Genomic DNA, 25,233 nt, shown 5'->3' on the forward strand with positions numbered 1-25,233 from the left:
GTTCACTCATTTGAATACATTTCAAATAACATAAATTTCATGTAACTGCACTGAATATCTTATCAAAATTGGGCGTAAAATCTGAATACCTGGCCAGCAGGCGCTAGATGCAAGGTAAATCGAGAAACAATAACAAAATCAACATTAGGTTGAGGCACTTGAAGTAACAAATTAAATTTGATGCTAATGCGCGAATTTATATGCATTTAAATTTAATAATCCGAGCCGGCTAATGTTCGATATTAGACCCCGCCCCCCGCCCCCACGGGCGAGTCGGCCAAAAGGCAATTAGAAATAATAACAACGGCCAAATGTTGTTTCCAATTTCAGCTAACTAATGTTCATCGCATTGAGCTGCAAATAAAACTGGGGCTTAAATGGCAAATTGAGAGACCAGAGAGAGAGAGAGAGAGAGAGAAAGAGAGAGGGAGAGAGGGAGAGAGGGAGAGAGGGAGAGAGAGAGAGGGAGGACCGCGCTTGGCTGTTGCATTTCACACAGTTTTCCATTTGTTCAAAATAATGCATAAATATTTGAGACCAAATACTGCATGCAAAATAAAAATAAAAGAAGGGAAATTTTATAATTAAATAAAGTGCATGATATTCAATAATGCAGCTGCAGTGGGGCACAAAATTGCAAGTCATGGCCCCAGCCAAATCAGCCGTAAATCTATATAATTTGCATGCATCTGCGCAACGGGGCGCATTTCCCTAATTAAGTCAATGATATTTCAAAATATGTTTAGGAATTCGTTTAACACAAAAAATAATAATTAATTGAACGGTTTAGCTGTGCGGCACTAAGAAAGTTAATATATATTAATATATTTGTTGAAAGTATTTTTATTTGGCTTTGAAAGGACTCTTCTCTTTTGTGAACCCTTTTTTTTTGTGTTTCTTTTGTTTAAAAACAATTTGAAAGGCTAATTTTGTTAAACTGTGTTAATATGTTTAAAAAATATTAGATTGTCAAGATTCGCACCTAAATTGACGAGGACAAGTTGATTTTGTACCTGCTTTTACTGGTATTTAAATAAATTACAATTTTAATATATATCATTTAATGTATATTGTTTTTTAAAGTTTTTTTTTCGTTTCCCCATTTCATAACTATGAATAAACAATAATGATATCTTTAAAATGATACTCCTGTATTTAAAAAATATATATTTTTTCTCCATTTCTTTTTTTTAATCAATTCTGTAATATTTGAGTATGGGAGTGACCACTGTTTTAGAAAAATATGCATTAAAAAAATAAAATTCAAATATTTCAAGCCCAGGAAAAATAATATAATATAATTATAAAAAAATGTATATATAATAACATTCTTTTATGTTTATAAATGTAACTAAAAGAAAGTTTTATTGTTCACCACATTATTTTCTATGTATTGAACTTTATTAATTTGAAAAGAAAAACTTTTTCAAATGGAAAAAGTTTCGCTTACACAAATTTCATAGCCCATTTCTCGCATTTACAGGGTATATATAAAATAACCTAATATGTTTTAAAAGTTATTTCATAGAATCAATCAATATCTTGCGTATCTGCACAGGATCTTTATAGCAAGGAACTTATCGATAACATGTTTATCTGCCCATGATCTGCTTAGCAAAGAATCTATCGATAACTTATCTAACTGGCTTTGCAGAACTCAAGTGGTTGCTGTACCAGATAGCTGATGAAAGCTATTGAAAATTGATCTGACTTAAATATAATCAATTGATAAGTTTTACATTGAAGGCAGCAGCTAATTTATCGATAATTTTCTGATGTGCTCATTTATAACCTGTTTGTTATCGTTGCGATTACCAAATCAGAATCAGAACTACGAAAACTAAAAAATAAGTGTACACACACTCATATCGATAACTATCGATAACTTTTGTAACTGTGCAGCTAATTATCGGTTATTTTGTTACATACCTGTTTATGGGTCGAGTATACTACAACATAAAATGCAACAACTATAAAATAAGTGTGTACACACTGCTTAAATGTGATAATTTAGGGACTCCAGCCACTTGGCATGTGGCTTGGCTTGATTGTGGTTCCTCTTCCTATTGTCAATTGTTGTTGTTGTTGTTGCTGTCGCTGTTGCTGTTGTTGCTTTTGTGGGCTCAGCTGCTGTTGGTAGCTCTCGCTGCAAGCGTACATCAATTAGCAGCTTTTCCAAGCAGAACCCTAGAATTATCCGACTTTAGTGTAATTTGCTGCTCAAGTCTAACAGTTGCTATCGCTACGAATTGCTAGCAGCTATTGTTAAACATAAGTATACCCTGTACTTAAACAGGTGCACCAAAAGGGGTGTACACACTTAAAGGGGATTCGTGTGAGTCACACATATGCTATACATATTACAAAAGAAGCTGAATGAACATTTGCAAATTGTATTTTACTTTTGTATATATTTCTTATAATTGTACAAATTATAATCCTTATTATATATATTATATCAGAGTTAGGAATTTTTGGCAATTCTTAATATAAATTAAGGACTTTTGGAAATGAACGCTCTTCAATTAGAACAGTCAAATAGAAGTAGCTAGTTCAAACTCTAACATAACATATTTTATCTTAAAAGGGAAATATAATTAGAAACTGTACTACAGTGAAAACTCGCTTGAGCGACTGTCGGGTAATTGTTGCTCGCTTAAGGGAGGTGTCCGCCTAACAGAGCGGGAATAGTTAAAGCCTGATTTGAGAGAAAGTGTTCGCTCAAGAGGGTTGCCTGCCTCATAGCAGTGTCCGTTAGCGGAGTGCTTACTGTATCAACAAATAGAACTTAAAAAAAAATATTTTCAAACCTTGCCTGAATATTTCTTCTGTGGGATAGAATATGCCAAGTGCTTTTTGAGTATACTACGATCTTTTACGGGGTATATATGATCGAGTACTCTTGAAGAATAGGCTTGGTTGTTATGATTTGTAGTTTATAACATATGCATATTGAGTACACATGCCAATATGCCAAGATGTGTATTTGTGTGTGTGAGTGTGTGTGTGTGTGTGTGCTTTTGAACCTGAGCGTGTGTGTGTGTTTTTAGTTGCCCTAAGCTGATGTAGGCTGTGTTTAATAGAATTAAAGGAAGCTAAGCAGAGTCGAGTGTATTGGTATTTCAACGTTCTGCCAACACAATAGAATTGTTGAATGCTTTATAGATTATTTGAATTATTCTAAGCAGCCAGGTAAACGTCTTAACGCTGAATCTCAAGTAAAGTGAGTGTATTTTACAAAATGGAAGGAAATCTGGATTGTAGCTGGCTGCGCAATACTCTGTTTAATGCATGTCTATTGCCTTTTGCAGATATGTGAGAATACTGTAGCTCCTAAATGTTGAATATGATGAAAATAACTTGGAAAACAGAATATTTTTCCAAACAAGAAACTACTTTCCACCGATTCGTTATAATACTATAGTTATAATACAATAGTGTGGTATTGATGAGATTCGGCTCATATATAAGCATTATAACTTAACAAATAAAATCTGGGTTTGGTCAAGATATGTAAATAATAATACTATATACTAGAATATATATACTTTATGGGCTTGGAGAGGTCTCCCTCTATACGTTTTATGGTATATATCAAGACAAAATTATAATATCTTCTCTATAGCAAAGTAAGAGCTATGGACTTACCTAGATTATGGTACAGATTTTCTGCCTGTTTCATACTCTCTCTGCTGCGAGTATATGCAATGGCTTACGAGCATTGCACAAAACCTATATACTCTTTTTCACTCTGTGAACAGAGCATAAATATTTGTCAATTTCATATATAAACTTTTAATAGAAGCCTTTTCTTTTCACATATGCTTAAGCCAGGCCAGCAAATTGTAAAATGATGTTTTCAGTAAAACGTAATCCACCAAAACCCACACACACACACGCACACACGCACACACACACACAACACAGCCGCACACTTTGCATTTTATCTAGTAAACTAATTGTGGCTATCAATTTGATCAACAAATTTTCGTCCACTCAATTCACGTACTTCATATCGATAGCATAAAGCTGTCTCATTTATTATGCGCCAAAAAATGTTATCGAACCAAATCGGATTTGCGTGCCCCGAGGGGTGGTAGAGGGGCAGGGGGGGGGGGGCAGGTCACAGCAACTGGCGACAAGGAGGACAAAGAAGGACACGGCCTGCAATATTGCTAGACGGCCGCAAAACCTTTAAGGTCAGGTTAGCCTTTTTTTTATGGCTATAAGCTATAAGCTGCCCCTCCCCTCCCACTCATTCACTGTGCCCCCTCGCTTTTAGTGAAATTTCTCTCTCTCTCTCTCTATGTGTGTGTGTGTGTGTTTCTGGTATAAAACGCATTGCATGTTGTCCTGTCGCCTGTCGCATGCTCCGTTGAGTTTTTCAAGCTTCGTAGCCGCTGAAAGTTTTCTATTCTGTTTTTCAATGCTCAACTTTGGCAGTTCAATGGGGTAGATTGTTTGTAAAGTTTTTAAGGGACTTTCTGCTCGAATTGTGCGCTTTGAGTAAATGTTGGAAAATAAATGCTTACCTCGTTTTTTTATTAATAACTCTTATGATTAACAATGCCGCCAAGCTATTTAAGCCGAAGCGGTTTTAGCCAGAAAATCCTATTTTAGCGGTTCCATTGTTCCAAATACCGCATAAAAAAACATTTTCTAACAATTGCATTTACTTTTTCTGATATGTAAATCTAGTTGAATTGAGAGACACAGCTATGAATCATAAATAATATTATTAACCAAAGCAACGACAACTTTTGCGGCCATAATGGAAATCACAGGGATTTACAAGATTAATTAATGATTATTTAAATAAGTTAAGTCTGAGCTTCCCTTATCCATTATTATTAAGCTGAACCCTTTTGCTGCATTGAATCGTATAAGATAGAAAAATAAGTTATCTTTAGAAAGTTTCATGGGAGTCTATTACAATCAGTTGCCTATGAGCAGGGTGTGTTGTTCTTTTCCCACTTTTGCACCCTTGTAGAAGGATTTATAATTTTGTCATAAGCTGTGTAACGCATAGCAGGAGACATCTTCTAGTCAACCGATCGTCCTTTTGTCCATCCGTTCGCCTTTTAATGTACTTTGTATTCACCGAAATTCAGACAAACGCAAGAAACTGAAGAGGCAACTTGCAGGGCATTTTGTAGGTCAATCAACAAAAATACAAAAATTCAGATTAATCAATCACCATCATTACCCTTAAATGTGCTTTATTTCTAATAAAATTCGATTAAAAAGGAATTGAAATTATTTTAAGTACACCTACAGGGTATTTAAAGCTCAATCAATTGCTTACACTGTCCTTTAATGCACCCTTTGGTTACCAAAATTTAAATCCTATAAATTCAGACGCACTCAAAGAATTGAAAAGGAAAGCAAATTATTTTTAGTGCACTTACAGGGTATTTGTAGGTCAATCAACCGCTGACACTTGCCTTCAATCTGATTTATATTCATTTAAGAATAAGAAATTGAATAGACAAAGAAATAACTTTAAGCACTAACAGGGTATTTGTAAGTCAATCAGTCTGCGGCATTAAATGTGCTTTATTTTCACCGAAATTCGAACCCTTTTGACACCTTTAAATTTACCGCCTTATTAAAGATGGGCCCGGAAATGTTAGCCAGATTCTCTTGCTTCAAGGATCGTTAGGCACGGACATGGGTCGCGTCGAGGGGTCGAGGTTGAGGTCGAGGTCGTGGGGAAAAGTTTTGGAATAATAATAAACCATGTTGAAAATTGAAAGTGAACGCTTTGCATATTCCGTTTTTTTATTGTTTTCATTTTTTTAGGGGGTTTATTGATTTTTAAAAAAGTATGCTTAAATGCTAGCTACTAACAAATTGTCCATTAACTAACGTAAATTTAATTAACATTTTGTATACGCATTATTTTTGTGTTGTTTAAATCGTAATTTAATTTAATGCATGTTACAATATTTTTATTATAATATTTTCTTCGGTCTGGTTTTTTTGTTTTTTTTTTATTAATATTTAATTTAATTTAATTTATTTGTATTATTTTGGTTTTTGTTTTTGTTTTTGTTTACCACGGGTATTTGCTAGTAAATGCAGAAATATGAAATTGTTTTTTTGCTTGTTTGTCAATCAACTGGTTCGCGTTAATTAATATTAAATTTAAATTTAAATTTAAATTTAATTGTAGTCAATTAGTCTAGTAGTTGTTTGTGTTATGCTTTCTTTTCCAATATTCGCTTATGTTTGGTTTAACTGCCGTTTTATTTGGCTCATAATTTAATATTAAAATTACACAATTTAATATTTACAAAATTATGTTACAGTACTTTTCAGTTGGTTGCTTTTGCTATTTCTTTCTTTTTGTTCTATTATTATTTTACCTTTTTTAGTTAGTTTTAAATTTCACCAAAAGTTTCGCTGCCAACATTTAACTTTTCTGGCCACGTGAGCAGCCAACTGCGTGGGGGTCTATGTGGAGAGGGGGGTGGCGGGGCGGGGAAGGAGGACAGCAGCTAGTTTCAGGTGCGAAATCGGTTCGCAATTGGACACGTGCCGCTGTCCGGACTGGGAGCTCCGCCGCAGCCAGAGTCCAAGAGTCCCGACAAAAAAAAACACTTGTAGTTTTGTGTTCCATCCGAACGCTTGTTATGGGAGTAGGGAGCAGGGAGCGGGCAGCGGGGAGCCGGTCTGCTTTGGGGCAAATTTTTGGCTTGGGGACTGCTGCTTACGTGCTAAATTTAATGCCTTCTATTATACAGGGTGTTTAACTAGCTGTATCAAGTTTCATAAACTCTTTTACATAGTATCATAGTTTGCTTAATTTAAGTTCCGATGCATTTTGGTTTAAGATTTTCTTTTTGATTTTTAGTTGGTTCACTTGAAAATGTTTGAGAAAACGGACAGAAATTCGTGAGACAAGAAAACTGATTTTCAAGATTTCGCATATATACTGTGAAAACTCAAAACAGAAAGAAAGCAACATTTTGTGTTGCAAGAAAAGTCGCAAAGGAATATTTAAATAAATATTACTTAATATTTATTTGAGAAGCGGGCCGAAATTCGTGAGACAAGAAAAACATAACAAAAATCTATACAAATTCGGTTCAGTTTCTTGAGAAAGAATTCTGAAGATATTTAGATTAAATATGTTGAGCAAAAAAAAAGTTAAGTTAAACTGTCAAAGTTTTAAAAGTAACAAAAATATATTACATATAAAAAATTGTACAAACGAAAACTATATCTATTCTTTAAAGATTTTCTGAAAACAAAATTGGAAACATTTTTTGAAATTAAATTTCGGTTTAGTTGTCTAAGAAATCAGAAACATACAAGAGAATTTTGAAAAAAGTTTCAGTAGTTTATTAATTAATTATTTGTAAATATTTAATTAATTATAACAAACAGTTTTACAAACGAAAACAAATTGTTTGCTTTAACAATTTTGAGTAAAAGAATTAGAAAAACATTGGAAACAAAATGAAAGTGTATTAAAATGTTGAAATCTTTGAAGTATTCAGAAAGCTTTAAGGAAATGCTAAGTTTTGTTTTCTGTTAGATATAGTATTTGGTATTTGTCAATATCTTAAGAGAAGTAACAGTACACGTAAAGGCTCTGCTTTAGTTTAATCCGTATTTGTTGCTTACAAACTAACCTAAGCTAACACACACATACACTTACACTCAGTCGTAGAACAGACATGCACACACACACACACACACATACAGAGACACACACATATTGAATACTTAAGTTTTGTAGTCGAGCTGAAATTGCTGCACAATCCACATCCACATCCGTTTCCATATCCTGGCATTACGCTTACAGCTGAAACATCATTTTTAACTACAACTTAACTATTTATTTTTATAATACAACTTTGTCGGCTTCCGTCGTAGTGGGCGTGGCACTTGCCCCGCCGCCTGGACCAGCGCCGCTGCCCGTTGCAACCACGGCCAGCGCATTGTCCACGCCCACTTGTGGAGGCGGCTGCTTTTGGGTCTGTTGGGGCTGCTTGGTTTTCGCCTTATCATGCACGTACATCGCGGCCAGGGCATTGAAACGTGGACCCCAATTTTGTAAATAGTTAAAGTCTTGATTCTCATCGTCGGTGCCTGCAATTGAAGGGGGATGAGCGGATGGTTTTTAGCGTTTGGCTGTCGCCTCACCTGATGCCAACGAGCTGAGCGATTCGGCAATGCTGCCGCTGCCCTCGAAGGTGAAATTGCGCAGGTCATCAAAGGGCGGCGCATTGGGATCCTTGTCGATGCGCTGCTTGCGCTCCTCCATCAGATAGGCCACATTCAGCTCCTGGCCGGGCGGCAGCAGTGTCATCACAGGATCTGAGGAGGAGTACACACAAAACACATCAGGTCACTTCAGATTCTGGACAGGCGCGCACAGGCTGTGTTTTTACTCACATATAATGGGCATCTTGCAGGCGGCTATGTCCGGTGGCATTGTGCCGCTCTGTGCGCTGATTGGTATTTGCAGTGGGGTTATGTCGAATGCCGTCATATCGTCCTCGCCGCCGCCCTCGTCCTCGTAGCTAATCACCGTTTCGCGCACATCCTTTTCCGCTCCGGAGCGCTTCTTCTTCTTGGTGGTTTTACGCTTGCGATTGTACAGCACGAATATCAATGCGAGAACTGCAATAAAAAGGAAGCGTATCAAAAATGTGCGCTAATTTATTTTTCAATATATCATGTGTGTACTTAAAGCTTTGCTTGCAATTTCAGTTACTTTTATCTCAGACACCCATTGAAAAAGCGTCAGATTTTTAAAAGTTATACCTTTTTAAATTCGTACGGATCCCTACTATCAATTGGCATTCAAACAAATTAAAAATCGATGGGTTAAAAAAGGTTGTTGACCAAAAACCGATTCGTTTGTAAAGTCAACCTTTTTTAATGATTTTTCGGAATATCTCGGCCTAATAATGTCCGATTTGGGAATTGTATACCATTTTGGACTCGTAAAGATCAGTACTAATCAGTACTACTGGCATTAAATAAATGAAAATCAAAATTTTGACCAAAATCGACCAAAAAGCATCACGTTTTTTCGGGGTCGGTTCGAAAATATCAACTTTTTTGATGATTTTTTTTAATATCTCGGGTAAATATTGTCTGATTTTGAAATGTTATATCTTTTTTAAATTCGTACGGATCCCTTCTATCAATTGGCATTCAAACAAATGACCGAAAAACGATTAGTTTGTAAAGTCCTGATTTAAGTCCCGACGAGTCTTGTGTCAAACACCTCGTATGGACAAGGACTATAAGAATAAGATTTTTAATTCCTTTGGCCAGACATAAAAATCTTCCTTATGGGTTGCGAGATATGGGTATTGTCTTTTTAAAGGACATTAAATTGACCACCTTAAGGATAATTCTGATGTCCTTTGGACACCATGTAGTCCTTGTCCTGCAAAGTTAGAATATGTAATAAAAAGGACGAAAATCCTTCAAGGAGCTGAGGAAAAGAGATTTTTGTCTGAAGAGATAAAAGGCTGTATATCGGCCGTATCCTTGCCGATCATGATGTCCATTTGCCAACCGTTAGTCCTCATCCTCCCAATTCAGTATGTGAAATGGAAAGGACGAAAGTCCTTTAGACAGCATAGATATGAGTACAAATCTTTCGTAAATTAACAAAGCTACAACTCGGTCATATCCTTGCGAATCCTGACAAGTCCTGTGTCAAACAAATCGTATGAACAAGGACCACAAACTGTCCAAAGGACAACAAAATCGTCCTTGCCGTTTCCGATATATAGCCAATTTTCTAAAAAGGACATTTTTTAATCAGCCATAACTCGGCCAACTCCTTAAGGATATCGGAAGGATATGTCTTTTTGAACTCGTGGTAAGCAGGACTATCGATTGGCATTCAAAGATTTCCAGAATTCGACAAAAAATTGCGTCGAAATTTAGCCTAGGGGGTTAGTCGCAAAATTAGCTAAAATCGAAAATATCCGGGCTAACTTCGCCATTTGAAGGACTATCGGGATGTCCTTTGGTCAACAGATAGTCCTCACCCTCCCATTAACGAATTTACAACCCAAAGGACGAAAGTCCTTCAGACAAAAAATTTTTAAGGACAATTTTGTATACTAAAAATAGGCCATAGCTCGGCTATATCCTTGCGTATCGTTGCAAGTCATGTGTCAAAAAAATTGTATTAGCCAGGACTACAAGCTGGCCAAATTTCATTAGGATCGTCCTTGTAGTTTGGGAAATATTTAAGGATTTGTGTTTTTGGGCCATTTCGTGCGCTCCGCGACTGAAATTTTACAAGTCCAATTTCGAGCCATATGATTCTTAGATGACCCCATGTTTTTTTGATGCAGATCGATGCAGGGGGTCTATACGATACTAACGCAGCATGTCCTTTGAAAATCTGCAAGGACATGCCCGAGTTATGGCCTATTTTCCCCTCTTATATAATTATTTGTATGTTTAATTTAAATGTGTTTTTATCTTTTCAGACTGCCAAATTAAGGACTACAAGGAGCTCTAAGGACCTCCACGAGTGACAAAGCAGATTTTTCCAGGATCGGACTTTAATTAGGCCAGATATAGATATTTTAAGTTTCAATAAGCTAAAATTATATTTTTAGAGAAATAATTAAGAAAACTAGCATAAAAAACAACAATTTTGTAAATTTAAACATAAATAAATCAATTATTTGAAAAACAAAAACTAAATTCCTGTTTTTTTATTTAAAAATTCAAAAATCAACGGTTTTTACAAAAACTATTGCATACCCGTGAGGGGCGTCTGTTGGCAACCGCTCGCTGCCGAGATTTTTCTAAAAATCTGCCAAAATACCAGGCGAACAGAAATGCCCAGAAGGTCGACAAAAAATATTTTTAGGTGCCGAAAAAATGTCATTGCATACCCAAAAGGGGCGCCCTTTTCGCCGGATGGGTGCCAAATTTTTACTAAAATTTCCTAAAAATACCAGGCGAACAGAAATGCCCAGAAGGTCGACAAAAAATATTTTTAGCTGCCGAAAAAATTTCATTGCATACCCAAAAGGGGCGCCCTTTTCGCCGGCTGGGTGCCAACTTTTTACTAAAATTTCCTAAAAATACCAGGCGAACAGAAATGCCTAGAAGGTCGACGAGTGCTTTGAATAAAAATTTTCATTGCATAGCATTAAGGGGCAAAAATGTAACTCAATTAAAATGAGTACTGTTAAGTAGCAGTTTATGTAAAAAGAGTGCTGTAAGCCTGTACAAAAAACAGCTGCAGCTGCAGCTAATGTAAAAGGGCCCCTGAAAGAAAAAGCATACATGTTTTTGGACCATTTCAATGCACATTTTGCAGGGATCTGATCCTTTAGGTTCCCAAGGACTATATCGATGGTATGGTGTAACCAAGGATATGCTAGTTAACTAGTAACCATCCAAGGGGCAGGACTTTTGCTGGGGGCGGCTGTAAAAAGTAAATCATACATATTTTTTAGCCATGTTCTTGCGTATTTTGCGAGAACTCGGTCTTTTAGGTTCGCTAGGACTACATCCATGATATGGAATAACCAAGGATATATAGGTCAACTAGGTACCAATAAAAAATCGATGGGTTAAAAAAAGTTGTTAACCAAAAAACGATTCGTTTGTTAATTTTGGCACAAATCGACCAAAAAGCAAGGTCGATTTTTCTTAAAATCGGTGTCGGCTCAAAAATCAAAACTTTTTTGATGATTTTTTTTGAATATCTCGGTTAAAAAGCGTCAAATTTTTAAAAGTTATATCTTTTTGAATTGGTACGGATCCCTACTATCAAACATTTTAAAAATCGATGGGTCAAAAAAGGTGGTTGACCAAAAACCGATTCGGTTGAAAAGTCAACTTTTTTTTTATTGATTTTTTGGAATATCTCGGCCAAATAATGTCCGATTTGGGAGTTTTATACCATTTTGGACTCGTAAAGATCAGCACTATCGATTGGCATCAAAAGTATGAAAATTTTAATTTTGACATAAGTCGACAAAAAAGCAAGCGGTTACATCACGTTTTTCCTTAAAATCGGGGTCGGCTCGTAATCACTACTTTTTTGATGATTTTTTGAATATCTATAATTTTTAAAAGTTAGAGCTTTTTGAATTCGTACGGATCCAAGGTGCATGAATAAAGTTGCCATAAGCTTTAATAAGAAACAATTAAGTTTGACTTATATATGTATAATTTTAAGAGAAGAACGAGTTAATTTGTACCTGAATATAAAATAAGCAACAATTATGTATGTTCTTGGAGAAATGAATAAATTATATGAAAAAGATATCTTCTGATTTCTTTGCTAACTCTCGAGATTTTGATAAAACTTCACCAAAAATACCAGGCGAACAGAAATGCCCAGGTTAGCAATTATAGTGTGCTAAAAACCAATGTGTCCTTTTGACAATAAGCCATAACATATCCAAATCCTTGAGTATATTGATTGTATATATATTAAATATGTATTGAATGTGTCGTTTTCTTTACGAAGATAAAAAACTTGCAAAATTAAACTCAACTTGGAAACACGCGCGACTCTTTTCGATTAGTTAGCAGTTTTGCGAAAGCAAAATCTTTAGCCCATTTATACTTTAACTTACTGGTTAAATAAATTAAAAGTTTTAATATGTTCTAAAGACTGAATCTAGATACTTTGCTGTTTACCAGAATAGATAATGAACAATTTTTGGTGGCGCAACGCGGAGTGCCTGATAATTGAGAGGCTAAACTTTTGCGCTACCGAAAAGTAGAGTGAGAGTGAGAGAGGGAGAGGGAGAGAGAGAGAGACAGAGAGAGAGAGAGGGAGAGACAGAGTGAGAGGGCGAGGACAGAAAAGTAGCCACACACATGCGACAATTCGCATGTAGTCCGCGGCTGGCGACATTGGGTGCTCTACATTTGTTAGGGCGGGCCTCTGCTCTGCTGCTGCGAGTTAAGCGGATTATCAGATGAAAAACAAGAGCATTTCGAATGCAGAAAAACATGTTAAGTTGCTTCCATTTGCCGCTTTTTGGCTTTAGTTCAGTTTGTTTAAGTAGCATAAAGTTATTAATAAGTTTTCTGCTCCTCGAATGCTCTAGCAACATGTTCTGTTTTTGCCTTTTAGTGTAAACAACGAACTGCATTGAGTAGGGCCTGGGGTGGCGCGTGTGGCAGTCATTGCAAGTGCATTTTATCATTTGTGCTTCAGTTGACAGCAATATTAACTTGGGTAGTCCGGGGTTCAGCAAACATGACAGTCAAGTAAAAATAATTAAAACTCAGCTCTTGGCTCTCAAATGAGTAGCAGGCAGCATGCAGCTGGCATCTCGCTCATCTCCAGCTGCTGCTTCGGCGACTTTCTCATTTTTGGTTAAGCGGATTCATTAGTTGGGCTGCAATAACTGGCAGCTGGTCTACGAGACAGCGCCAAGCCGAAACTTGGCCAAAAGTTCATTAATAATAGCCAAGAGTTTAAGCTTTTCAGCACTTAAAAATCAAGCGGCCATCAGCGCTGCGAATGTTACTTATCATTACAGTTATTATCTGCAGAATACAATTAGAAACAGGAATATTCTATTATATTCTCAACATTCATTACTATGATGCATTGTATCTGTCTTTGGCATTCAGATGTTAATTATACCCTGTACTCATTGCTTATAGAAAAGTAGATCGAATTTAGATAATAGGTAGAAAAAGTCATGTCGGTTTTCAGGAATTCCGGTGCTGTTCTTTTTCGCATTTACTCTATCGACAAGTATTGTCTTAAACATATCGATAAATATTGCATTTACTATATTGATAAATGTCCCATTTACCTTATCGATACAAATCGCATTTACCATATTGATAAATGTCGTATTTTTTTTACATTAAGTTCTCGGCCAATTTAAAAGGTAGAGATAATTAATATAGAAGACCCAAGAATGTATTTAAGTCGCATCTCCGTGCTCTGACAAAAAATAGAAGCAATCGAACAACAAGCTAATTTAAAAAAATAAAAGGGAATTTTCTGGTAATGGCAATTCCTGTCGAATGTCTATACATAATGATATGTCCTGTCGAATATATATACATATTTATATAAATATATATATTGGACAGGTCATTAGACCAACTAGGGGACAGGGTGTTTTCTAGTATGGCACTTTTGTCTATTCAAATTTGAGTCGGTTCTCCTCTTGTCCCTTTTCAATTGGCCTCCTGTCGTGGTGCAAACGCCGAAGAATAACATTTTTCTTTCGATTTAATTAGCCTCGTTAAACGTAAATGGAGTTGTTGTTAAGGCATCGCCGACAGCCGACTTTTACCTTTTCGGTATTTATTTCACATTTTTGCCCCACTGGGGTTAAGACAAAAGCAGACAGCGCGACAGGCACGCGAAAATACTTAGAACTCCGCGTGCAGCAGTCCATTCAGAGCTGGGCACTTGGGGCAAGATGTGCCTGGAAATGGTTAATGGCTCGGCTGAAGGGTAATCAATGCTAAATAATACTAAGAATATAACTTAAGAAGTATGCTCGAGTGCCTGTATTGAAATATTAATGCTTAGGCAAGAACTTTTCAATGCCTATTCGTAACACAAGGCAACAATAGCTTGGGCAAGTATATAAATCTTAAATGCTTACAATCTTGTGCCATATTTTGATGCCTAATAAATACTCTCAGATATTTTACGGAAAGGATATTTAAATTCGGCGTACCGTAGATATACATTGTTTATTTTCGTTTAATTTTTGCAAGTCTTTATACTCAGAATTCGTAGCTCTCCTTGGCCATTGCCGAGGATTGAACTTTGTTTTTTTCCAAGAATTTATGAATGTTTACTATTTATGTTAAATGTTCCCAAAACTCATAGCTACTTTTTATTCTTCTCATTTTTCTGTTTCAGCTAGCATTTCATTGAGGCCAATGTCAGGTGAAATGTACAGAAATAATCACACTCGCCCGCAACTACAATGGACCCATCGAGCAAGTGACTATATCCGAAAAGTAAACAATAATTGCAACAACAATAAGTATGACAAGAAAAAAATGAAAAAGAAAGAAAGAAAGTGGAAAACTAGTACACTTGTAAAACAACAAAGCGTGTCCTGTTCTTTGGGCTTCTTTGTTTACACTTAGCTACACTGCACACACATAAAACGGGGGCTTTCTTTCCTTTTTCTTTTTGTTTTTTTAGCCATTCGCCTGTTTTTTGCTGGCAGCCAAAACTTCATGACCAGGTCGGGTCAGTTGCGCCGTGGTACAAAAGCTCATCAGGGCGAGCCCAGCTATGTTTTACTTTTTTTCTCCATTTTTTTTAGAGCAGCTTTGTTTTTGGTTGTTTCTTTTATGCTTGGACCCGGGTCCACTTGAAATTTTATGCCAAAATACAGTTCAGCGATTCTGAGATTACAGAGGACAGAACACGAGCAGGGTTTGCGGGGGAAGTGCGGCACAGCGAGAAAGCAGGGGGGCGCAAAAAAAGCGTTGACTGTAAATAATGTTAGATAATTATTTAGTTTGTTTTTGTCTTGACAGCACTTTAATGCAGCAACAACAACAGCAGCAACACGCAACATAGGAAAATGGCCGCTAGTAAACGAACTTGTTGTCAGTTTCTTGAAATTTTCACTTCATAAACGCCAAAGCCGTGTTTGTGTGTGTGTGTGTGTGCGGGTGTGTGTGGCAGCTCCTGCTGTGCCAGGACATTCGTTTGCGTTTATTTATTGCGCCTATTTTGCGGTTTAGCGGTTTTATGGCCAACGCGATGTATACGTGTTGTGCGCTCAGCCGCCACACAAAACGACAACTGTGTAATTAGCTGGCCCGAAGCGACTAATTAGCTTAAGGTTGCAACTTTAAACCGCACGCCTTTCGCTCATTAAAACTAGCTCCGATTATGTGCGTTCGCCTGTTTCAGCTTTACTTTTAAATAAAGCTGCCAAATAATTGGCCTACATGCGGCAGCTGATGGAGGGGAGGAGCTGTAAATAGAGCTCGTCTGGTTTCGGGGGAAAAAAAGCTGAGCTAATTGAAAAGCCTTTTTGAAATCCCAAAACGAGTCGAACTGCCTGCAAACGAATATAAATTGTCGTGTATTGAGTATACGCCAGCGCGTACCATTCGCATTTGTCTGTCTCCCTCTCACTCTCACTCTCCTTCTCTTTCGCTCTTCCTCTTTCGCGCCAGCAAGCTCTCTCTCTCTCTCTCTCTTTTAAAAATGACCAAATCCACTTTACGCCCGCTGCAAAGTCCATTAAGTGCCAGTGTGTTGGCAAAAGCACATAGTACGAGTTAAATTGAAATCACATGAAATCTTGGCAAAAATAAAATCAAAATCCGGCCAAATGGCGAAATGCCGTTTAGAATGGCAGCAAAGGGGCAACAAAGGCAGCAGCTACTTTAGACCGTCGTGCGGGGATTTTTAAAATGCACAGTTGAATTTTGTATAAAATATTTGAAGCCTGGCTTGGAATTTTCTAGTTTTACATTTTAGCTTTTTAAAATTGCAATTTTGAATTTTGTTAAAAAAGCCATTCTTAGATCTTTTTTGGTCGAAACGCCAATAAAGAGAAAACATAAATATAAAAAAATTCCATATAGAGGTATAAAAAATATGGATAAGAAATTTTCGTTTGGTTTGTCAAAATAATGAAAATACTTTTTAAAGAATGGAAAAGAGCAAAAAGTTTAAATCTGTACAAAAAAAAAAATTGGAGGATGAGTATAGCGAGTAGCCTATCAGAACAAGTTAGACTCGGACTAGGCTGAAAAATGGGTGGTAAGTTAATACATACAACATTTGCCTTTCTCTTATTTCTTTTTAATCTAAACAGTTTTAAAACATTTTTACCAAATGAAAAATTCATTGAAAACGTTTGTTAGCTGACTAAAAAGTGCTTTTGTTGCATTCGATTTTTAAAAATCTGGTTTTTAAAGCAAAAAAAGGACCATAGTTAGCCATAGCCATAGTCCAAATGGCTTTAAATTCAACTGTTTTTAAAAATTCACACCCAGGAGCGGAAACTGAATTTAAATGTTTAAGCAAAGCTGGTTAATGCCTGCTGTTATTTAAAAAAATAACAAAATGGGCGACAATTACGTATTCAAAAAAATTGATCAAATAAATTTAAACAACGTTTTTTTCACTTCAATGCTGACCACATGTTTTGTGAGAAAATTAAATGTAATTGGTTTTTTTTGTTTTGCGCTTTTTTTTGGTGCACTTCTTAATTAGCCGCCTGACATTTCCATTTGGCTAACACAACAAATTGTGCTTGTGCATGGCGTTAAAAAGTAAGCAAGAAATGTGGCACTTTACGAGTGAAAGCCCCTTTCCCAGCCTCGCAGCTCTATGCAAACATATGAGAATGTCGTTGATTTGGATGTGTGTGGGGGTTTTTTTCTCGCTGGGATTTGAGTGCAGCGCGTCCAACCTACTGAAAATTGCATTTACATGTAAAAACAGGCAAAACTGAAAACAGGGGAGGTTGTGTGAGTGTAAGGGACAATGCGGATGCGGCTTAAGCCGCTTAAACTGACACACATGCATGCCAAATTGCAGCAGCTTAGCGAGGAGCCCAAACGGGCTCCTGCCAACTGCCAACTGGCAACTGGCAACTGGCAGGGCTGTTCGAGCTCTTGTCGCTACAGTACTTACTCAGTATGATAATCAGGCAAACGAATATGGCGCCCAAGGCGCCCATGCTAAGCTTTAGACGCTGTCCCTCCTGCACCAGTTCACAGTTCTCGCCCCAATAGCCCTCGGGGCAAATGCAGCGATATCGCAGACGGGGCTCCAAATTGATGCACGTGCCTCCGTTGAGGCAGGGCATGTCCAGGCATTCGTTGCGATCGACACAGCCCTTGGTATCCGCTGACATGATGCGTCCCTCGCTGCAGCTGTAATGACAGAGCGAAATGGTTAGACAGAGACAGTGAGAGAGAGAGAGAGAGAGCGAGAAAGAGAGAGCGTGGGGCAGAGTTGAGTTTTAGAGTGGCGCTTGTTAAATTCATGTTGTGCATAACTTTTTAAAAGCGCCCAACTTTTTATTTCAAAACCAAAAATAAAAAAAAAGTTGGTCAGTTGTTTGGCCGCTGCGGGTGACTAGTGGCGGTTGGTTCACAGCGCGGGGCAGGGAGCAGGGCGCAGGGGGGGTGCTAGTCCCCAATGCACGCACCACGCTTTGTGTCTTTTGTGTGTGCAGCTTTGCAGCGCATTAAGCGTGTTAGTTCCGTTTGGGGTAAGGCTAGCTGGCACTCTGAGGAATTAGTTTATAGTTTCTCAGGGTAATCAGTGATTCACGAGCTAATGTTAAAACATTAAAGCATTTGCAAATCTTAAAGCTGACAGATACAATTAGCTGTAGTTTTTAGAAATATACTTCGAAAGGAATATATTTAATCTTTTCACATTTAGTTTTTGTCGATTTAGTTTTTGAATTAAATTTAAATTTTAAATTTTAAATTTACTTGCTATGTTTCTTGTTGCACATACCCTGTTTTCCTTTGTTGCCTCATTTTACTGACTCATTTTTCTACCCTATTCAGCTGCCTCAATCCACTCTTTCATTCCACAGGTTCATTCTACTTTTTCATTCCACTTGTTCATTCCCCAAGTCATTTTACTTTATTTTTCTTATTTCCTTTTGCACTCTTTCATTCCACTCTTTCACTCACTTTGCTTATTCCATCCCTAATTTCCATTTGTTTTTTCCACCTGTTCATTCCCTTATCTAATTTCACCTGCTCATTTCACTTTCTTTTTCCACATTCCTATGTTTCCACTTGTTCACTGCGTGCGCCTGGTTTTGCAACGGTCCAAGATTTTCAAGTGAACAAATTTAAATTGTTATTTTCATATTGAAAAGAATATATTTCTAGCAAAAGTTGCGCTTGTTTGATAATGAAATTATTGTGTAGGCAGTGTCAGAAACGTGGAAAAATATTTGTTGCCTAAGTAATTGCAACTGACTCGCTTCGAGGATCGCTAATAAACGAAACAATTTTTATTTCAGAATTAGACTTTGGATTTGTCGGCTTTAACGCCTTAGCGTTGTTTATAATTCTTAAGTAGATATAGCTTTAGACTGGGGACAAGGCCTTGTAAATCTAGAGTCGGTTGCAATGACCACTGACTATTGAGACTATTCAGACCATCTATTTAAATGCTGTTTAATAATTTTAAATATTTCAACTTTTAATATTTAATATTGCTTTCGCTTTTTATACACACGCTTAGACGCAATTTGGGTCGATTCAAGATATAACAAAGTGAGTGTTAGGGAGCTGGGAATCCCAACATTATTTCAGCAGCTGACACGATGCCAGCAGCGAATGCACAATGAAATTCGAATTGAGGCTAAAAAGCAGGCATAATTAATGGCACAACGCCGGCCACCTGAACAGGTAGGTGCTGGTGCATAAGGCCCGGCCCAGCTCGGTGAGTGTTATTTAAATTTACTTAAAGAGCCAACTCTTCAATTCGTCTTACAAATGGGAGCAAAGCAGCTTTCACAGCAGTCGCTGTCCCCCTTTATCACCACGCTGATATAATGGCAAGAGTAAATGGAGCACGAAGCTGCTGGGGATAGTTGCCTGGAGGGCGGGCAGGTTGTGCGGTTGGGTGGAAGGTGTCGTGGCAAAAATCATGATGCAGCGCTGCACAGATAGGGAGCCAGCGACCAGGCGTTGGGCCCGCGGGTTGGGCGGCGTCTGACGTCTGTTTGTTCTCAGTGTGTCTCAAATGGAGTCACTCGGCAAAACTAATGATGTGGAAAATGTGCTCGCTTCTCCGTCCGGAGTAGGTGTTGCAAATGGCAGCTGCCAGTAGCTGCTGTGCAAAGGCACAGAGCAGAAGCCCCATCGAAAGTCATCTGCGCGCATGCAAATACATTTTCACATCCAAGCACACGTACATATATAGATATATATTTTATGATATATATATCGCGGTGTCGTTGGCTGCCATTTCATCTGTGCAGGGCTTGGGGGTAAATTTGTGTCGGAACATGCTGATGACAATTGATATTATTTGTTGTGCATTCGCTTTCCGATATGTTTGCCCAGCCATCAGGCAGCAGGTGTGCCTGCATACAGCTTGTGGTTGGGCGCAAAGTCTATGCCGCAGTTAATGGAGAAATGATGTGTCTCACATGCATTGCGCTTGGCTGAGCTTTCCTTTTACTGGGCTTTAGCCCAGGGAGCAATCAAAAGTAATGCCCGCTTAGGCAGGGGAATTTTGATACAAAGGAGTTGGTATTAATATTATATATCCGAGGATCTGGGCTGGAAACCCAGGCTAGTGTAAGGATTAAGTATTATCTTAGCCAAAAACATGCTACTGATCTTCACGGCAAAGTTCGCAGACGTGTTAAGCAATCATAGCAGGTTGCGGAACATGAACTTAAATGTGCCATGAAGTTGAGATATGTTTCATTTCATTATAAACTTCAGTTCTCCTGTTACGTTCATGTTAAAATTGTATAAGGCTCTTGAATGGGTTAATTTAAATGGTGCTGGCGCTGGTGAAACGTAAGAATGCTCAAGGAGCGGCATGAGCAACTAGTTAAAGAGGCTAGAGAAGCTGCACGTAGACGACCTGACCATACGGTAGGTTGATATCACCTGCCAATTAAGAGCAAAGATATGTGCAACATTTGTTGATCAAAGAAAATTCGAGCTCATGCTTTGATTGTGTGCGCTGAGAGCTTGCCCAAGAGCCGTAACTGGACTGAGCAATTAGTGTAGTTAAAGTACAGAACATTTGGCCAAACTGGGCAGCTAGTTTTTGAGGGGCACACACAAAATGTGTTGTTAAAACCAACAAATGTCGGGCAAGCACACTTTATGGTTGTGGCCAGTTTGAGGCTTAATGTGAGTAGGGGGTAGGTACTTACGTGCACTCGTATTCGTTCCACAAATCAACACAATCAAAGGGATCCGGGCAGATAACATTCGAGCAGGGCCGATTCGAGGGGCAGTTTCGTTCTACATTGCGCGCCATTGTCGCCTGGCCCCACTGTGTGCCATTCATGGCCGGTGGCAGTGGCAGATGTTTGCCATCGAGTCTTTTGTGTGGAGCACATGCAACAAAGAAATGGAAATGCGCATAATTAGCAAACAGTTTTGCATGTGCTAAGCTGGAAGCAGCAGCTGGCACTGATTGCTACCTGATATCGTCCAGGCAGCTTCTTTGAAAGTCCGACTGCACCTCAAACGTTTTGACGCCCGTATACTCCGCCTTGCCGCCCGCATAGACGCCCTCCTGCTTGTCAATGCTGAGCCACTGATGGCCCTGATAGTAAAATGACTCGTTGTAGCGCCGAGACTCGCCGCCATCCAGCTCCATAAGGGCCGCCGAGCCATACCGACTGATGCGTACCACATGCCACTGGCCATCGTTCACGGCAATCGCAGTTAGGGCCAACAGCTGTTCCTCATTTCGCAGCGAGTTTAGGTTGTAGCGAAACTGCAGTTGGCCACGGCGCAGCTCGAGTATGGCATATTCGCGCTGATGCTGATCGCTGACACGGAACAGCTCGCCGGCCAACTCGCGGGTGCGAAATCTCAGCTGGAGCTGTGTGCTAAAGCGATCCGGCTCGAAGCTGAGCGCAAACTTGACATAGCTCTGCGGCTTGAAGGTGGTCGGCACGGTGGGCACATTACACCCGGGTCCCATCCAGCCGGGCTGGCAGTGACATTTGGCCTGCACCAGGCTGGCCACACAATTGCCGTGCTCCCAGCAGCGAGCTGTGTGCTCCGTCTTCAGGCAAACCTCGTCGGTTTGCGGGCAGGCGGGAAAACTGTTGCGCGCCAGGGCCGGAAAGGCGAGATCATAGTGCTCCGAATTGTGGATCACGTTGCGTATGCAGCCATCGAATCCCTTCGAGCTGAACGCATACTGCCAATTGTAGAGCGTTTGATCGAAATGCTGCCTGTACAGGCCGCCCAGCTGCAGCGGCTGATTCAGATTCAATGTCTCCGCAAATGGTGGTATTTGTCCGCGTGCCTGGCACGCATTGTCATCAAACTCGGGCGCGCTGCCATCTTCCAGTTCGGAGATCAGAGCTGTGCGACAAAAGTCGACCACCATGCGCACATTTTCCGCATCCCAAAAGACGTCCAGACGATGCCAGATGCCGTCGTCCAGCGTTTTTTTGGTCTTAACGCGCAGCTCGAGCGTGCCAGACCCAAAGTCAATCAGCAGTCGCGGATAGCCCTGTTCCAGTTCAATGGCTATAAAGTCACTGATTACGGGCTCCGCCTGCTTGGGCGGCACAATGGGCCCATTGTAGAGTATGAGGCCATCCGGCTCACGTGTTATGAACTCGAGGCTCAAATGCGACTCGCCGCACAGCTCCAAAGGTGGATACCAAGCCCAGCCATTGCCGCGAAAGCTGCGCGTCGACTGCTGGCAGCGCGGACCGCCATAGCCGACGGGGCAGGCAACGCAGCGCGGACCATTGCGTGTCTCCACGCAGCGTCCGCCATTGAAGCAATGATGCGAGCGACAATTGTGATCCTGGCCGGTAAAGTTTCTGGCACGGCACACGCACTGCGCACTCAACTCCAGCCGTACACCGACCAGGGCCGTGCGATTCACGCTGACCGTGTAGGGCCGTTTGCCCAGCTCGGTGCGGGAGCTGCAGGAGCCACTCGGACATTTGCCGCGACCCTCGTGCAGGCACTCGTCGATGTGCACCATGGTTATATTGAGGCCCACCTCCTGTTCGATCTCCTCGCGATGCATCTGCACAACGCCGTTGAGACGGACCGCCTTAAAGTACGGCTGCTGTGTGGCAGATCTGGCGGCAAAGTGCACATCGGTCAGCGGATGTGGAGACTGCGAGCGCAGCTGCACGCTGAATACGTCGACATTGTCGCGATCCGTATAGAGCAGCTCGGCCAGCTTGTTGCGAAAGCGTTCCAGCTTCGATGGCTCCACCTGTTGCTTCAGCGGATTCCAGGTGCGCACAAAGTCCTCGTCGGTTATGTGTGCCAATCGCATGGAGCCCGCCTGCTGCACAGCCTCCGCTGTGATATCCCTAACCGTAACGCTTAGATTTGCTGGTATATCCTCCTGGCCATGCTCGCGATCGTAAACCTGCAAGTAGGATGGGAGATATACATATGTATTAAAGTAAGGCGATAAATGGGCGATACAAAGACGATAAATGGGGTATTGTTGGGCGATAGAATAGTGATAGATAGTTGGCGATAGTTAGAAAGGCGATAAATAGGCGATAAGGAGGTAATGGGTAGAAAACAGATAAGCATTAGATATGCGATAGCTAGAGCAAGGTGGGATATAGTTAGACAAAAGATCAGATATTGTTGGGCGATAGTTCCTTGAGAAGCACAGATAATAAATGGACAAGAAATAGTCAATATAGAGCCGATAGATAGGCGATAAATAGGCGATACATAAAAGATGCCTAATGGATCGACGAGATAAAAGCGACATTTACGCGATTATACTCAATAGAAACGCAAAAAATGTCTATAATACGAATAGATAGAAACGATTTAATGGGTGATAGATAATCGATATTTTTTGTTGGGCCATAATTAAATATATATAGGCAATAGTTCAAATAGATAGATAGAGATTGGATGGGAAATGGGCGATAGCTATGCGATAAAAGGGGGCCAAAATAATAAGGCTAAGATTATTTGCAGCGCTTACCTTAAAGCGCAGCTGATAGCGACCACGTCGCGTGCCTGCCCGCATTGTCAATATGCCCGTGTCCGTGTCGAGCTTGAAGCGCTGATGCTCCTGCGCCTCCCAATAGTACTTCTTGTCGGGCACATCCCAGTCGTCGGGATCGTTGACGTACACCCGGCCGATGGGCGTGTCATGTGACTGTCCCTGGTAATTGTAGACCAGGACCGATTTGCTGCCCGGCTGCATTTTGTTGTCGTTCACATCGCCAATGGTCACAGTCAAAGTGCTGGTGCCCGTCATTGCCGGCGCCCCGTTGTCCTTTATCTCGATGGGTATGTCATAGGATTTCTGCACCTCGCGGTCGAAGGGGCGCAGCGACGAGATGATGGCCACCCCGTTGCCATTGTCGCCCCCTGATTGTGTGCGTCAAGACGATGGGTTTGTGTTGAAATTTTAGTCGATTGTGGACCAAGCATTCAGATGAATTTCATTTGATGTTCATTTGTTGTTGTTGTTGTTGATGATGTTGATGACGGTTGGGCACATGAAGGCATAGAACGAAGCAGAGCAGAGAAAAATGTTGTCTAAGCAAGGGAAACTTAAGACTAAGTTTTAGCTTTATTAAAGCCAGCAAATGGAATTTAAATTGAAAGACATTTTAAATTTAAACAAGCTGCAATTCAAGATTGTTAAGAATGTGTTTTCTTTTTGAATATATTATTTAAAATCGAAATAATAATTGTTCCCATAACTATAGTCTACTTTCTTGCAGGAATTAAAAAAATCATCGTCCATAAACGACGCTGAAAGCAAATTTCACTTTAAATTAAAAGTCTCGACTTTCGCAAAATATCCGCTTGAATGGAATTTGTGAATTTAAAATATTTATAAATTAACTTGAAATAGCTCATGAATCACGTAAATACTTTGATTAACTCGAATATTTGTTGAACAATTTTTCGTTTCTGGCATTTTCAGTTTAATTGCAAATAATGTACATTAAATTTTACAATTTATTGTATAATAAAACGCGAAAAGATGCATTTCCATAAAATACAAAAAAAAAAAACAGCTGAATTGTAAATTATGTTTCTACATTTCTTGCAATATTGATGATATTTTACTTTTACTTTGTTTATCCAATTTTCATGCGGCTATCAATATGTGAATGCAATCAATATGAGCATTAAAACACAAATACATTTAGCAAAATGTGCAATATTTGGTTTATGCCAGACTATTTTATGTTCTTATATTTGGGCATAATTAATGGCACATATTGTTGGAAGCTGAACTGAACACATTCGGATGCATTTTATGGAAACACATTTTCGAATTATGATATAAAATGCATTAGCTTGATTAACAATTTATGGGCTTAACGATAGCCGCTACCTGCTGTTTGCCTGTTTTTATACTAATTACACAACTCATTTAGTTAATTAGGCATGCAAATTAATATCGTTTTGGGATAGCCGCAATGATTCCATTACAATTTCTTTGGAATTTATTTGTTTATGGCAATGAATTTAATCGGCTTGTCGAATCAATTATTTATTCGGTCCCAAACGCTTGAAATCCAAGCACGCGTCGACCCATAAAAAGGAACA

General features: G+C 39.3%; 1 protein-coding gene and 1 long non-coding RNA gene across 4 annotated transcripts in view; one reads left to right on the top strand and one right to left on the bottom strand.

Moving 5' to 3' along the window:
* The window catches only part of LOC135434232 (uncharacterized), a 195,279-nt gene extending 184,584 nt beyond the window's left edge, over positions 1 to 10,695 (top strand). For all 3 annotated transcript variants that reach the window (XR_010437190.1, XR_010437193.1, XR_010437191.1), the window contains one exon: positions 10,476 to 10,695. This is a non-coding gene — a long non-coding RNA (uncharacterized LOC135434232). The remainder of the gene's footprint in view (positions 1 to 10,475) is intronic.
* The window catches only part of CadN2 (Cadherin-N2), a 45,002-nt gene continuing 27,593 nt past the window's right edge, over positions 7,825 to 25,233 (bottom strand). Inside the window, exons 8-14 of the mRNA XM_064690736.1 lie at positions 23,645 to 24,036; positions 21,129 to 23,062; positions 20,856 to 21,026; positions 17,618 to 17,859; positions 8,407 to 8,634; positions 8,155 to 8,328; positions 7,825 to 8,100 (exon numbers count right to left, since the gene is read on the bottom strand). Coding sequence (XP_064546806.1) covers positions 7,853 to 8,100; positions 8,155 to 8,328; positions 8,407 to 8,634; positions 17,618 to 17,859; positions 20,856 to 21,026; positions 21,129 to 23,062; positions 23,645 to 24,036 — 3,389 coding nt within the window. The 3' untranslated portion in view covers positions 7,825 to 7,852. The remainder of the gene's footprint in view (positions 8,101 to 8,154; positions 8,329 to 8,406; positions 8,635 to 17,617; positions 17,860 to 20,855; positions 21,027 to 21,128; positions 23,063 to 23,644; positions 24,037 to 25,233) is intronic.

Source organism: Drosophila montana, unplaced genomic scaffold, assembly GCF_035044405.1.
Source record: "Drosophila montana isolate Dmon_TW-CO22-7 unplaced genomic scaffold, ASM3504440v1 contig_3282_1, whole genome shotgun sequence".
NCBI classification, from domain to species: domain Eukaryota; kingdom Metazoa; phylum Arthropoda; class Insecta; order Diptera; family Drosophilidae; genus Drosophila; species Drosophila montana.